We start from the raw sequence: 17,225 nt of genomic DNA on the forward strand, positions 1-17,225 counted from the left end.
CTCTTACTCGAAATTTTTATTTTCTTTTGTATTATTTAATAAAATTATTCATTGCTTTTTAGAAATAATTTAAACGTTTTATATTAGAAAATTTGCGAATATTTTATTTTACAATTAACGTTTATCTTTGAAATGTTCCACAAAACCAAACTCAATTTTCTCCATAGGCATCCTTATTTGGTTTTCACGAGATTTTTAAAAAACCTAACCCTGGCGAATACCAAGAGTTAAGTGTATCTTGTGTAATTTGAGTAGTCTTTTGAATCAGTAGTTTAAATCCATCAACAAATTATCATCGTCAGTAAAATATTAGTGAACTTTTGTAGCCTCATTTAACAGATCTGCAATGATTCATTTGAATGTTAGCTAAGAAAAAAAAAAGCTATTCATAAGAAAGATGTTCTTTGATGAAAAAGATTTATTAAAAATTATACATTTGCAACATTTTTATATATACAATCCGTTATTGAATGTTTTCCTTTTGTAGGTACATTTCTGAATTAAGTGTAGTCATGATCCCATGTGCCAGAGCCGCGCGAGTAGAATTTATAAATTCCATGATTTTTTAGACAGTACGACATAGTTAACTTTAGTTGGTTCTCAACTCCTCTGTGGCTTTCCATTCGTAGAAATCTGTCAAATACAGTACATAATATTTTTATTTACTACTGTATGAGCTGTTAATATTTTAAGATATATTAATTAAATACAGCATTTTTAAATTTCAGAACAGAATTTACTTACCCTTCATATTTTTGAATTCCAGCTTCTCAATTTCACAGGCAAATCCATGTACGAGTACAGTACTTTCTCCAAATGGTCTCGTAATCGAAGGGAAGTAGAAAATCCTTCAGAATATGAAGTCTCACGATAGAATATAGACTTTTCCTCTAGGATTTGCTTATGTTCTAATCTTACACGCTTGTTAGTAAGATTTCCTTTTGAGGAGAAGCGCTTATCGCGATAACAAGTATTTTCTGATATATCCAATGCAATATTCTCCATAACGATTTCTTAGCAACGTAGCAGGAATACTTCAAAACCAATTACTGATGATAAAGTCAGTGGCGTAGCGAACATAACTGGCGGCCGGGCACGACACTTTATTGGAGCCCCCTCCTCCTCCAGAAACACATAGTTTGTCTAGGAGACCATTTGGGCGCCCCTTTGCGAAAGGCGCCCGGTGCATGATACACCCCTTTGCACCCTTGAGCCCTAAGTGTCTTCTTTCCCCAACATTTTGGGATAGTGTGAAACATCTTATCATTCCCGTTTGTCTCCTCTTTAGCCAGTTGATCGGCTCTTTCATTTCCACTGGTATTATAGGAAATGAAAGAGCCAATCAACTGGCTAAAGAGGCGACAAACGGGAATGATAAGGTGTTTCACACTATCCTAAAATGTTGGGGAAAGAAAACACGTAGGGCTCAAACAATAGAAAAGTGGCAACATAAGTGGACAAATAGCACAAAAGGCCGTAAGACCTTCGAATTCGTTCCAAATGTAGAGGAAAGACTCTCCCATCTCAATTGGTTCAGGATAAAGCGGGAAGCGATGATATGTCTCTCTGGACATGACGGTTTAGGAGAATATAGAAGATTTAACCTAAACGGCGAGAATACGTGTGTATGTGGAAAGGAGATAGTGACCCTCAATCATCTTGTGTACGAATGCATTTATTGGCAGTTGGAAAGGCATTACCTGGAATTGACTGCAAAAGAGGAAGGGATGCAATGGTCCTGTGGGATTTATCATTTAATCAGAAGGGAAAAACATATAATCAACTCATTGACTTTCTAAGGAAGATATTAAAGAGCAAAGTAGCTCATATTCATTTGTAAAACAACTTCCTGGGCTAGTAGCTCAGTAGTTTGTAATTCCTATTTTTTATATTATCATTGTAACTTGGTTATGACTTTATGTATAAAGTACCTAAAGCCCCATTATGCGTTAGCGGTGCGGGGAGTCTGTTCCCCGAAAGGGGAAATAATGATTCCAAAAAAATATAAAAAAAACCCCTTTGTACACCCTCGCTATGCACTGGATAAAGCTGGATAAAGGTGTTTAAGCTAAAATATCGACAAAAAATTCCAAGCACACTGTACAGTACGAGGTATACACTACCTGAACGTCACGACACTAGCGGAATCTCGTGGTAAAAAACAGAACTACGGCTACGGAATTGTTCTGTAATTAGCCGCCAGTGAACAAAGCCTCGTTCCAATACTGGCGCGTCCTTAAGTATTCTCTCAGTGCTGCCAGCTAAAACACGCACACTAACAAAAATATTATTGGAGTAGCCCAAGACATAGCCAAGGTCTGTATAAGAAGGTCAGGACACGCTCCCGTGATTCTATGCGGCAGCGGCCATGTTGGGGCATATCGATAGAGCTCACTACACGTGGTTCCTGCGCGAGTCGACTATTATTGCGTGTATGCGTACTCAAAACGTTAAACAATGGGTTATTGTGTGGCACCTAATTATAAAAGTAAGTCTACCGACGTTCGATTGTTTAGGTTTCGTACAGAGAAGGAGGGGAAGCGAAATGGGTGCAGAACTGCAGACAGGCTAAGTGGCAGCCAACTTTTCTGTCAGTGAGATTACATATTTTTGCCAGAGATATGAACAGTGCTTTGAATGTAAAAAAAACTGTATGGAAGCAAAAGCTCATTTATGCATACTTCTGCTAACCTCCAAAAATAGTGTTTTATTATATTTGTATCTTGTGTGTTTACAGAAAAAGAAGTTATGTCTTAGATAAGCTCTGTTAAAAATATCATTAAATTGTATTTAATATTTTGATTAGATTTTATGTAATTAGGAAAATATGACGTTTAAGCCTTTGTAAAGCCAGAAATGTTCATTAATTAAACGTTAGTCCAGTATTTATTTTTTTAATGCATGAATATTGTATTGGTAAATGCTTTAAAATAAAACTTTGGATAACTTATGTTATTGCATTACTTTACGAAGTGCTTATATAGAGGAGAGGAGGGTATTATAAAATACCATTTACATTTCTAAAAATAACTGTACTGGTTTTTGATTAAATCCCCAAAATCATCATGAGTACATACTATAACTAGTTGTAATGAACTGTCAGTTGTAAAAAAATACTATTCATTTTGTTGTTATAAAAAAAAATTATTTATAAAAAGTCACAAATGGAGGTTATTATGAAATAGTCGGGTAATATGGAATAGGTGGTTTAAACCATTTAAAAACTAATTATACCTCATAAAACATAGTTATTTTTAACTATAAAAACCACATTTTTAAGATTATGTGCATGTCATTTCTGCTTCCAGTCTATTTACAAAGTCACATATAATTTTGTTTTCTCTGCTCCGGTATAGTCAAGGTGAGCCCACAGAGAACAGCTGAAGCATTGAATCCAAATTTCTCCTCTTTGATTTTCGGAGAATTTTCCGTTACAGAAGATTCATTTAGCGTCTTCGTTTTCCAGTTATATGGAATACTACACTTTTACGTCGGGTATTATGAAATACCTAATATTCCATAATACCCGACACGCCATCTTGGAGAATGAACCTCTACACTGATGGACAAAACATTGTCAGCTAAAAAACGGCCACAGTATAACAAACTACAATTCTTTTAGTGTACATTATGCTTAACATCAATGTTTAAGTCACATGTGTACTAGTAGCTTAAAATGTTTGAAAACTTGCTTGCAAAAACTCTTGAGAATCACAAAGCACACTTTGTTCTATAGCGAGTGGTACGACAACAAGCGGTCAACTCTCACTGCACTGCATCATAGGAGTCTTTCTTGAGTAGTTTATGGTATTCCCCAAGTGATAGCAGCAACAAACAGAGCCAAAACCTCGGTATTCCATATTTTCCGACTATTCCACAATATTTCCTCTACGTAATTGCATCAGTTTTAGCGCCTATTTAATTAGTTTCAATCATGACAGCAAATGATATAGATCATTGTTTCTTTTAAACTATTTAATCGAAAAGTTATATAAAATTGGGGTTGCATAATCATCCGAAAGTATTATTATATTTTTGACTGGAAATGACTGTATTTATGCAATTTTAGTTTAATTAATGTCGTATAAAACTGACTGCTCGTACAAGTTTACTTAAAACATGCGACTCAAAATACCCCAAAATGACGGCTCAAGAAGTAAGTCACGCGTGTCCTGACCTTCTTATACAGACCTTGAACATAGCCAAATATTGCAGCGCCACAGCACTAGCGGAAATTTGAATTTGCCGAGTGGAACGCTTTCGGTTAACCAATGTTTCGTTTGATCGGTATTCGGATAATCGATGCTCTACTTATTTCTAAAGTTGTTATAATTAACGTTTCGTTATATTTAAACCAGTTTAATTACGTCGAGAACATATAATTTACATACATCTTCTATACAAAGTAGTATTAGATAACACTTTATTAATTTAGAAGACATAAATAAATTTAGAAAATTGGAAAATATTTTTAATTATTAAATTTAACACGAGATGGAGGCATAATCGTCTACCTTTAGACCAAATTAATCAGTACCTTAATTAATTAATTAGCCATATTATAGCCCAAAAGGATTCCGGGTTGTATCGTTTAATATATTTCACTGTCTAAAATAATAAATATTCCTGTATAAAAATAAGATAAATAGCGATAATTGTGTGAAATGGTAATTTAATTCGAGTTTAATTAAACGCAAATACAGTACCTACGACTCAGACAATTCATAGACAAAGAGATGATCGCGATGACGTAAATTTTTTAAATGGCAAGTAATGATTAATTCGTTCGAATAATACAGTAAAATAATTTCATGTTCAAGCCTACTCATCACTATCGCGTCTAAAATAAATGAATTTCTAGAATATCCTTGAGAAAGAAGTGACTAAAACACACAGTTGTGTATCAAACAACCAATAGTGTGCGATACTTAATATCTGGTATAAAATTGCTTTTAACAAATACATTCGTATTTATCTTCAGTTTCAACCCATAACATGTAGAAACGTACTGTACAGTACAGTAACGCAAGTCCATAAAATTGTTCTATATTCGTTTTACGAGTTTGGAATAGGTTCTTCATCCCTCAAAACTTTTTAAATTACTTTTATTTTTATTGTTTACTTTTTAAGAAAATAAAACTCTGTCAATCGCATCTCTAAATGAATTTCCGTTTCGCTTCATTTTCCTGGTCACGAATTTTAGACTCGTTAAGCATTGTTTACACGCGTGGATTATCGTGGCGTATAATTATAGTTTCGAGTAATGAAATAGACTTTTTTTGTATTTGTAAACAATAGTAAACGAGAGACGTCACTAAAAGTTAACGACATTTTCGTTTAGAAATGGCCTAAATCCTTTCTTCTTTTATTCAAAGGTAACGTTACATCAAATTCAGATTAGCTCTTTAACGCAAGAATCACTCGATTACGTTATTTTGTGCGACGAAATAATACTATTATACGCGTCGTATAGTATGTCATATTACGTATTCCCATACGCGTCGCGACGCGCTCCAAACTAATATGGCGTAAATAACTTATGTTTCAACGTCAAGTATCGAAAGAGACTTTAAAAAATTTTAAAAGCCACATTTATACTTAGAAAAGTAAAATAGAAGAAGGGTATCGATATTTTATTATGAAGCAATGAATTTAATTTAATATCGTCTTGTTTTAAAAATTATTACGAAGATATTGCTAATTTTAAAAATACAAATTGTTATTTTATCGATTCGTTAATTTATTATTGCTACGTTTAACAGGGAAGTAAAATATACGCCATGTCTATAATGCGTGTTTATGCGTCGCATCGATACTGCAATATTTCATTTCCCGCGACGTTGATTCACCAAATATATTTGTAGACTAGAGAAAAAACTTTGACACCTTAAATAATCTGTAGAGGCCAGGATTTTTATATTTTATCTAATAAATACTGTTATGTAGGGTAATCTTGTTATTCAATAGTAGTAGTATCCAACTGCACCACATAAACGTATTTATTACGATTGTAAGTAACGACAAACCCTGATGTGTGCGGCTTCAACAAAGAGCCTTTAATCCGAATACGTATGTACTGTAAGTGCCGCGGAGAAAGAATTTAGGGGAATCTCCGCAACGAATATCATTATAATTCTTTAAACATAAAAATTAAAAAGGATACCAGACTACCAGGTGTTCTCGAATTCAAATTGTGCGCTGGAACCGGAAGTTTATTTCACACAGTTAAATCTGGAGCGGTACTTCTGGGTCAGGTCGAGATGTAATAGCCGATACAACTTCGTATTATTGACTACGTAAGGAGCTCTGTAACGTTCCGACGCACCATCTATGCGCTTTATCCCCGGAGAGTGGATCAAGAAGGCATTATCTAAGATGCAGAAGTCGTAGTCCATGAAACACATTTCCAGAACCTACAAGTCCAAAGTAAGGATTCAAAGAGGGATAAAGGAGGAGGATCTCTTAAATAACTTGCCTGAGGAAACTTGTCTTTCTTCCCTTCCCACGTGAAATTCTCGTGAAAAGTCGGCTCGTTGTTGGTTCCTATGTAAAATGGTTCCCACAGTGGCGCGTGCTTAACAGTAGAAAAGATAGTCGTAGAATCTTCGGGAGGAGTGGTCTTCAGCCAGCCATCTCTATCCGGAAATTTATGACACACATCACACACGAATTTGTGAAAGAAAACAGCCTTATTGTTGGACATCATCTCTAATAATTCCTTTTTCGTATCGGGAACTTTACTGTTCTTCTCCACCTCGAAGACTGGTAATACGTAGACACGTCGCCAGGAGACATTTTGTTTGAGGACCATGTCCAGAAACCGTGGAACCAAGTTCAGAGACGGGTACAATTCAATGTCCGAGGCCAAAACGTAATGGGTCCGAGCCATCTTTCGGGCTACGTTACGAGCCAAGTTGATGGGATAAGACAATTTGTGCATTTTTCGAAAATTGGTAAAGTTGGAGGTGTCATTTTGACAATTCACCGGCATCTCTCGCGCTTTTATTGTATCCTCTCGCGTAGGCGCGTGCGTCTTATCGACGATAAGGTGCCAAGTTACGTTGGCCTTCAAGCAGAGGTGTCGACACCGACGTAAATATAGAATTCTCTGCACCACCGGATAGAAATCCCCACCGGGTGCGTAAGCGGTTATCGAAACAGGTGCCTTCCAACGAAGGCACAACTGCTCGACGTGGTGCAGAAATTCGTAGGTGCCTTGTGTTGTCAAGGTTACGCTAGAATTTCCGAGGTAAAATTTATCTGCCGCTATGTAGTCGTACACAACTAAGTAATTCGCGTGTTCTTGCGTGTGTAAAGGTTGCGTCAATTTGCTTTTGGGACTTTGGGAGGAATTCCGCTTCCAAATTAGGGAGATATACTCGGAATTATCGAAGTTCCTGTAAACTACACTACGTTCGACCAGGAAGTAGTAGAGGATCATACCAAAAATGGAAGAAAAACAAAGAAAATAAATGCTTTTACGAACACACCTGATTCCAGATTTTACTTGGCAGCACCTACGAAAGAAAGAAGACTTAATTGTGGAAGTCTCCCCGCCAATTAGGCCATCCGACACGGCGAAGGATACAGACCCGTAAACACTAAATATAAAATTGAGGATCACTTACTGATCGTCTGTGCGAAACATCATAATTTGATCTTCAAACAGAATGTGCGGAGGGAAAAACAGTCTCAATTTAACACGACGCGATTGGATTGGCATCCAATACGAGCCTCATCGCGCGACTATCCAAGATGGCGGTCACTTTCGTTAATATCGCATCTTTGATTGCTACGCGGGAACATTTCTTTGTAGGTGGAATAAGGTGTCAAATTATTCTCTATACTTCAGACTACAAATTATTCACCCGCTACACATTGAAAAAAAACACTTATTAAATGCAACGATTTAATTTACATATCCTGTAATTATTGTCATTTAAATAGGCCTATCAGTTGAGGTTATTTATTTCAGATTTAGAACGGATATTTATCTCATGGAGCGACGATGAAATTTGAATTATTCACAGCAAGAAATAAAGGATGTTTACACGTTATTTTATTAGTTACGTAAACTTTTCACCGGATATTTTTCAAAGAATAACACGTTACAGTAATTACATATATTAAGTTAGGCGAAGTAGCGAATTACGTCACGTTTCTCGTCTGATAATTCTCGCATTTTGAAAGGTTCCAAATTTCGTAGGTCCTATCTCAGGGTCTTCAAACTTTGAAGCTCGTTAAGACGACAGTCCGACTTTCCCGTGAAAACGCCTATAGAAGCTCGTCCCTATTTAACGACGCCCGTACGCAACCACCAAATTCGGTGGCGGGACCTTTCTCGAAGTTATGATACGTTGTTTTTACGTACGGGAACGTTTACGTGACGTAACTAAACGACGGTCGTTCATTATCACATATGGTGGTGAAACTGATTAATTTCGAAACAATTCGATAACGGAAGAGGGATTATAAATGTTTTCATGTATCCTCTGATCACGTCCTCGCCCCGCCAAGCGGCGCATTCGAGCGTGTCGCACTCGGGCAAAATTATTAATTCGTACAAGTCGAGATATCTAGACGCGTAATGAGAAAATAGTAATTACAACGAATGTAACGCCATCAGACACGCGTTACTACGAGACAGGCCACGACTTGGTTAAATAATTCGTAAGTACGTAACATTTCGCGTTTCTAAGAAAGTAAATTCTGCAGTAACTATTAAGAAATTTAACCGGAGAACATTCCGAACGCGTCTAAAATTCTTTAACCTTTCCCCTTTGCGGGTACAAATGTTAGTTACGTTACACTAAAAATGCACCTTGACCGCAATTAGAGACGGTGTCCGGCGTTTTACCGACATCGGGGATCGCGTATTAATTACTGAATCGTAACGTGTTGATACGAATTACTAAATACGGTAACGTCTACTAACCTGGCCCGCGCGTTCGATCTTCTAAAGAGCCAAAATTTGGCCGTATTAGAGAGAAAGAACATATTACTCATTGACAAAATCGACTTTCTTCGCCGCATCATTTTCCTCGTCGCGACTTTCGATCGCGGACTCCATGACTACTAATTGCCAAGTGTAGAGGCACCTGGCGAAGGTATACGAAAGGGCTGCATTAATTCCGAAAATGACGTGACGTTAGCTTTATTCTTTCATAAATACGAGTTAATTTACATATTTACAGGTTTGCCAAGAGCGTTAGCGGCATTTGCGCTTGTGGCCGTACCTCTTCATCAGATCCCGTCGAAGACTGTTGTAGACGCGTCTGTTAGCCACCGCGAATTTGGCACGACGACGTTCCAACATACCGTTCACTTTCTTTATCATACATTCCAAACTAACCTCATGTTAATAATTTATCTCGGGAAACGACAGTGGTATGTAAATTACCATAATTTACCTGTGAAATTAGTTTAGGCTTGTATATCACTATATAAATTTAACAGTATAGGTGGGACTCTTCGGAGGAATCCGCATTTGAATTTGGATGGGACTTTGAATTAATAGTTTTTGGATATTTTGGATGAAGCTCTGCTTTCCAATTTTGCTTTTGTATTGGCTAAACTGGTTGCGGATCTTATCTGCGGCAATTAAATACTTTGGAAATGCATCGTCCGCAACTATATTCCATTATTTCATTAAGAGCATAATTGAAAATACCGCTACCGAACGGAGCGTGCAAAGACAATCTATCAGAATTCGTGCCGTGAATGTCTCCGGTCGACGACAAGTAAAAGGTAATGACCGAATTTAATTTTCATAAAGACGTATGTGACCGTGCAACGCGTTTTGGCCTAAGTAACACAATCATTTCGCAGTATCTTGTCAATTTTGAAAGCGTAAACAGTTTGATAAGATTCTCTACGAATTACACTAGAAAGGTAAAAGAAGATTTTATAAAAATCTGTTTCGAACACCTCTTATGCAATAAAAATGATCCTTTCTCGAACTGAATTGTCACGAGACGAAAGTGCACCCTCCGTGATGATCACAAATGATTTTCACATTGGCTGGATGTCGACAAAACCTCAAAAAATAAGGGAAATTTTTGATTTCGGATTAAGACTATGATTAGCATTTAATGGCATGCAACCGGAATAATCCACCGAAGCTTCTCGAACCTGGTGAGATTGCAAACATAAAAATATATTGTTCTGAAATAGGATAACCATTGCAAATGTCATTAAGGAAGTCTTGGAAAGCTAAAGATTAAGGAAGCTAAAAATTCTAATTTTTATAAACAGAATACATAACCTTGTCTCCCATTGCATCTAGTAATACATTCTATAATGCACCAAAATCTTCGGATCCAGTCTGTGCCAAGAGACTCAAAGTCCAGTTTGTTTGAAATAAAAATTAAATTTTTAAACTGAATGTTTTTTAATATAGAAATAAAGTGAGCTGTCATATATAATTTTTATATACATAAAAAATTATTACGTATATTTGTGTTATTATTACACTTAAATTGCTTTATTCGTTTGTCTAGAAGTACTTTTGGGTAATTATTTAATAAAAAGGTCTTAACAATGTCTGTGATCTCATAATTCTTTTTATAATCAGAGGTAGTTTTATTAAATATCTTTTTGATAAAATTAACAAAAATGTTTCTTTTTATGAACAAGGGGGTATGTGAGTGGTAGTCCATGACTTTATTAACGTTACATGATTTTTTGTAATTTTCCATTTCAAGGGTATTAGCATGTCTAGTAACTAAAACATCCAGGAATGGTAGTTTATTGTGAAGTTTGTTCTCTATTTCAAATTTAACATTGTTATCAAGGCCATTGACAGTTGTAACCAAGTTATTAGGGTTTAAGATTACAGGGTCATAGATTATAAAACAATCGTCAACATATCTATTGAAGAATTGAAGGTGTTAAAATTGACGAAGGATGGCATAATTATATCTTTTAAAAACTAAATATCTTTATGATGTTACCACTACATGTTGTTCAAAACTGATGGAAACTTGCAATTGTATCATATGTTGTCACCACTTGTGCACTGGATATGGACTTTTACACACCTCCCTTACTACCGCTCCCAGCACCTTGTTGTAAGTTGGCACCTGCAACTCTGTCGTCTTACTTGTTTTGGTATGTACTGTACAGTACATACATTATCTGTCTGTATAACTTTAGTTCATAACTGTAAACCAATAATTGTCTAACTTATAACTGTTTTGTATCAGCACCTTGTACGTCACACCACCATGCTACGTTATGAAGATTTATTACACCTGTCTACACTGATATGCTTACTGCTCATACTGTTATAACGGCGTTTTCATCTTTATATTGTATATCTTTAGGCAAAGTTTTAAGTTCACCGTTACCTTGTATAGTTTTTAATATAGCATTGCCTTTAGTTCATACCAATTGATGAGGGAGTATTTCCTATCGGGAAAGTAGTCCGAAATGCACTTCGGGTTTTCGTTTTCATACTTATGTAGTAATTTTTGTGTTTATTAAATTGTTTTCACTTGATCCTTGATCCCTGAGCGTTTGTGTCTATCATTGGTCTGATAAGCCCTCACTATTATCTGCTTCGCGGTTGTTGATAATTTAATTAATATATATTATACCAAGGAATTTACTAGAAGCAACCTTTGTAATAATTTCACTACTAAATAATATTTACCTCTCATTTAATAAAGATTTGTAATTCGTAAGTTTGTCTTGTTAAATGGTTTAACGCAAAACCATTTGTTTGTACAATTTAAAAAAAAAATACCATTGAAAAATTTTATAATTAGAAGGGTATGTTAAAAAAATAAAAATAATAATTATAAAATTTTGTGTTGAAGCCATTTGGCAACACTGCGCGTGAGGATCACGTGGTTGAGGCGATATGCAATACACAGTCGATAAAAAACTTAAAAAAGATAAACTGCTATCTTGTCGATCTCTTAAAACCTTAACAAACCAAACAAGTTGACATGTAGATTTATTTTTTAAAAACAAAATATAGACTAATATTCAATATGCCAAATATATTTGTTCATATTATGCTTGCAGACTCGTAACGAAGACGTACAATGGACAAAAAAGACTTCTGAACCTGCAGGAATAAATAAAATAGCCAGTAATTAGCTTATAATTGCACTACACTACACGAGCGGTAACCTCAGTTAACGGCCATCTTGGATTTTGACCTTGATTAATGGTGGACAGGGATACGCTGCTTTTTATGTAATATAGCATTTACTCTACGCTTCTATATAACGAATATTGAGTGCGAACTACTATGTTTGATAGTTAATTAAGCTTTGTGACGTAAAATGGTTTATTAAAATAATTTTTTAAAATCATATTTAATTCTTACTTCGGACAGAATTAGTTTTAAAAAAAAATATTATCATCGTAACGTAGTTCTTCTTATTTCCGTTAGAGGGCTGAAGTAATAAATGATATAAGCATTATTTCATAAGGAAATTAAAAATAACTGATCAGAAAAATATAAATTGATCTTTTATAGTATTTTTATAAAGAAAATTATGAAATACGAACGTGAATATCTTATAAAAATTACTTCGATGTATAATTCAGCTAAGTATTTTCCAAACAGAAGAAAATATTATATGTTATTTTGAAATACTACGAATAAAATTAGCGTGCCTTCTGTTATATATGTATTTTTTTTAACATAAAATGGCGTTTAATGTAGGTTTTACGCAAGATTGTATTGATTTCCCGGTGAAGCCATGTTCATTGGATAGAGGTAAGCGTAATCAAAACCATTTCTTCATCGATCCGTTCAATGCTCTAGTTTTAGAACAGCACACTATGAAGCTGTGCCAATATATGTTATCAGTCTGTAAATTAAAACTGGATCTCTGATTTGATGAGGTATTTATTGAAATTAGTCGTGTTTCAGTTTATCCTTGTATTGAAATTGATGGTTATATGGTTTGTTCAGGTTTTCTTTTGTATTTTAATTGTATTTAGTTAAATTTTTATATACAATCATCTTTACTACACTTGAACAACAAAAAAATTATAAGTTAATATAAAATTGATAATGTAAACGTATCTAAATACTTTTATAGAAGCTTATTTCCTTTGATAAATTAAAGTTTTTAACTGAATATTCCTCTATTTTTAAACCAAAATTAATATTTAACATGTGGAATTCGACGATTTGAATGATATTTTCTTATATTTTTAAATAAAAAAAAAATAAAACTATTTTTATTGGTTTCTAGAAAGTTAAAATCGCCTTATTCAAATAATACAATAGAAGAATATTAATGATTTTTTTTTAAATTTAGATAAATCCTATATATCCTAAATCCTAAGTTATCTTCTTTGGCACACCTGACAGTTTTGTTTCTAATCGATGTCAGTCGTTTATCGTCTTCAAAGACATTATAACAGTTAATGTCATGTCTGGTGAATGTAAAACAAGATATAAAATAGAAATTTTATAGTTAACTTTATTTGTCATAAACAGAATTACTATTTGGATAACTTTATAACAAAAAAAGTAAAAAAAAAAATTTAATTTGTAAATATTCAGTATAAACCTTAATATGAATTTTTATCATTTTTGATGTTGCATGTTAAAATATTTTATGTGTCGTATTATTTTCTAAATAAAGAAATACGCGTAGAAAACAATACGAATATGCTATTTTGATTGATCTTATAACTTTACGGATTTTTCATATATACAGTCAAACCTCCGAACAACGGCCACTGACACTATCATGAAAAATAGACGTTGTTTGGAGGTTATTTCGTATGCATTTTAAAAAGAAACCTTCCTGATAAAATGGCCGTTGTTGGGAGGTGACCGCTATTGGAAGTTACCGTATTTAAATAGTATAAAATATATTATTAAAAATATTTTAAAGACGAAGCACTTACAATCATATAAAAGATTGTAAATAAAGTAATTCCTATTTAATTTCGGTTCAGATTAATGATATATTATGTATTCTACTTGTGATGAAATATTTAATTATTATTTCATTTTTTTTTATTTTCATTTGAAAGCAAAATTTAATTTTCGGAAAGAATAAAATATTATTTTATGTTTTGTAAAAGTTTTAATATTTAATTACAAAAATAAATTGCTAAAGTTATTATTATTATTTTTAATAACAGATAGATAAACTTAGCAATTGAACATTTGTGAAAGATATCTTTTTTAATTTACAACGGAAACAACAGAAACATTTAGAACAAAAACAAGTGAGAGTACTGTTATATTTTTAACGAATTTAAATTACTTTAACAAATATTTATTCTCGTTTATAAATACAGTCGTGTGTTTAATAAGATTTTTAATTTTTTCACATTTATTTACAATATATTTGACTTTTTATTCCTATTGAGAGATTATAAGTAAATATATTATTTTAAAAATTATTATTAGCATGTTTGTTTTATCATAAGTAAAAGTTAATTTAAACAATAATAAAATTTTATTTCATACACAAATACTGTATATAAATCTCAAACGAATGGATTTCTTTATCGGGCTATTAAGACTAAGTAAATTATTAATTTTTCCGGTTATTTTATTTTATTTTATAATATTTTAAATAATCTTATTATTATTTTTAATCGGGTTGGTTATATTTATTATGTGTACTGTGTATAATATTTAGTATATTATTTGTTGTCGAATTTCTATAATCCAAATAATTATGCAGTACTCGTGACTCTTTCAACATTCCTCGAATACTCCAAAGTGATTCTTCCCAAGATTATAGAAATTCTCTAAATAACCTAAATAAAAATGATCTCTATTCTCTGTATAATTATTTCATTAAAATTACAAAAATGTTGTAAATCTATGTCAGTATGTCTAAATATATCAACATTGTATAACTTTACCATTATTATATTACTGTGTTTGTTAAAATAACTGTTTTTATTTATGTTAATAACGAAACAATATAAAACCAATGTATAAAAACGGTTAAATATTAATAACCTAGTTAATTTTTTAATAATACGAAAATTTATAAGTCAATTTTGTACAACCCCCTGCAACAGGGATAATCCCCTTTTTGTGAATAAAGATTTTGTGAATAATTATGCAGTACATAAAGAGATTAAATTTAAAATTTAATTACTTTTAACTAATTTTAAATATCGACTAAAAAAATTTGTTTTAATAAATAAATTTAAAATTAAATATAGATTTGACAAGCAATTTATAAAATAAAAAAATATATATAATTAAGAAAAAAGTCTTGAAGGAGTTATTAAATAATTCAATTTTTTTATGATGTGAAATATAAATTTTAATTTTTTTAAACTTTTAAATATTGACATACTTCTTTAATTGCTTCACAATACATAATAAATGCAATTAAATTAATTTTTATTTATTAAATCTGTATTTATTTCTTAATGTATTTATCCAGTAAACTAATGAATTATTAAAAATAATGTATTTACTAATCAGATGTATATTTTCAGATTTCACAAAGATGGAATCAACACCTTTTAAAGTTTCATTCAGCTTTATCAACACAAACTTATAAATGATCAAAAAATTGATTTATAAAATCACATGTTGCATAAATATTATAAAGGATTGATCATCCTGATATGTACTTTTATAATCATACTGGTCTATCAAGTCTTAATTCAGAAATCCGATCCAAACGTTGCTATCCGAGTATTTATAAACAACAGTGAAATAAATGATTGGGTAGCACAAAGACATGCATATCAGAAACTAGTCCAGCAATCGAATACCGTTCCTATATTACAGCCTAAATTTTTGTGTCAGTCAGAAACAAAATTAGTAATTATTGTTTGCTCATCAATTGGTAATTTTCTTAAAAGAAGAGCTATAAGAGATACTTGGGGTATAGATGTTTCACAGGCAGAAAATACCTTATTTTATTTCTTAGTAGGTACTACAAACAATTCTAAGATAAGTGATGATCTTCAAGAAGAAAGTCAAAAATATTCAGACATTATTCAATACAATTTTATAGAAAATTATTTAAATTTAACTATTAAATCCGTCCTACTGTTAAAGTGGATTGTAAATTATTGTAAAATATCTAGATATGTTATGAAAGTGGACGATGATGTATTTTTGCATATCCCAAATATCATTAAATATATTGAATCGGCGAAAGATGTAAAGTTGATGGTTGGTACTCTTTCTTCGAAAGTTACGCCAGTTAAAAATCCTGCTCATAAATGGTTCATGCCCACAAATGAATACCCCGAACCTATGTACCCAGATTACCTTACTGGAGGAGCATACATTTTAGGAAATTATGCTGTATCAGAGCTTTATAATAACTCGTTAAAAATACCGTTTATACGTATAGAAGATGTTTTTATTACAGGACTGTGTGCTCGTTATTCTGGTTTGAAACCCAGAAATCACGATAAATTTTTACATATCAAACTAAATAATAATCCTTGCCTTTTCAGAACTTTATTTTCTGTTCATTCTGTTTCTGTTGTAGAGATGTATAAAGTTTGGAGTCAAGTTTTTGATCCTCGTTTCATATGCCACTGGTGGTCTAAATGGATTTATTGGGAATAGTAGCGTTTTATTATAATGTAAAACACAGGCCATTTATCCAGTTCAATTTGTTAAGTATTTGTATAAATATCAATTCTGCAATTTTCTGATTACCAATTTCACATAGAAATGAACTCTTTTAAACAAAGCTTTTAAATTAATTTCCATAAACTAAAAAGTTAATAGTTTACTTTAAAATTTTCCAGTCATTTTACTACGTTACTAATAAAAATTAACCAGTAACGTAATTCATATTATAAATTCTAATCCAAAGCTATTAAAGTAAAATAAATGAAGATGGATACACTCTACAAAATGAAATTCAAATTGATGAGAACATTTTAATAATTTATTCTTTGTCGCTAATCAGCACAAATTTTTAAAAATATGCAATTAATTGTTACTGAAAGTTAAATTAATAGCTTTAACTCATAAATATAATTGAAGCACTTTGTGAAATATTGCAATAGTGAAGATAATTTGATTAGCTCAAAGGAAGAAATATGATTAAATAAAACAATATTATAACTATAAATAACATCGTATAAGAAACATATCACATTTATTATAATCGTAGTCTTCCTGTCTACATTAACTTTCATAGATACTGTGCAAAATATTATATCATTAATATACATAAATAATTTTATTGACTATTTAATTAATTTACTTCGTTTATAATTATGTATTTCTTTTCTCAAATCTT

At 32.3% G+C, this 17,225-nt stretch overlaps 2 protein-coding genes across 2 annotated transcripts; one reads left to right on the plus strand and one right to left on the minus strand.

The window, feature by feature from the left end:
- Positions 1–1,531: 1,531 nt before the first annotated feature.
- Positions 1,532–7,849, minus strand: LOC136982030 (beta-1,4-glucuronyltransferase 1-like). The gene is made up of 4 exons (XM_067278463.1): positions 7,629–7,849; positions 6,476–7,517; positions 6,164–6,413; positions 1,532–1,566 (listed from the first exon to the last, which is right to left on the minus strand). The coding sequence occupies exons 1-3, from the start codon at positions 7,721–7,723 to the stop codon at positions 6,213–6,215; spliced, it is 1,338 nt and encodes a 445-aa protein (XP_067134564.1). The 5' UTR covers positions 7,724–7,849; the 3' UTR covers positions 1,532–1,566; positions 6,164–6,212.
- Positions 7,850–12,736: 4,887 nt separating this feature from the next.
- On the plus strand, positions 12,737–16,594 carry LOC136982031 (beta-1,3-galactosyltransferase 5-like). The gene is made up of 2 exons (XM_067278464.1): positions 12,737–12,861; positions 15,448–16,594. The coding sequence occupies exon 2, from the start codon at positions 15,542–15,544 to the stop codon at positions 16,538–16,540; it is 999 nt and encodes a 332-aa protein (XP_067134565.1). The 5' UTR covers positions 12,737–12,861; positions 15,448–15,541; the 3' UTR covers positions 16,541–16,594.
- Positions 16,595–17,225: the final 631 nt, after the last annotated feature.

This window comes from Centruroides vittatus, unplaced genomic scaffold (genome assembly GCF_030686945.1).
Source record: "Centruroides vittatus isolate TY-2023 unplaced genomic scaffold, ASM3068694v2 contig_801, whole genome shotgun sequence".
Lineage (NCBI taxonomy): Eukaryota > Metazoa > Arthropoda > Arachnida > Scorpiones > Buthidae > Centruroides > Centruroides vittatus.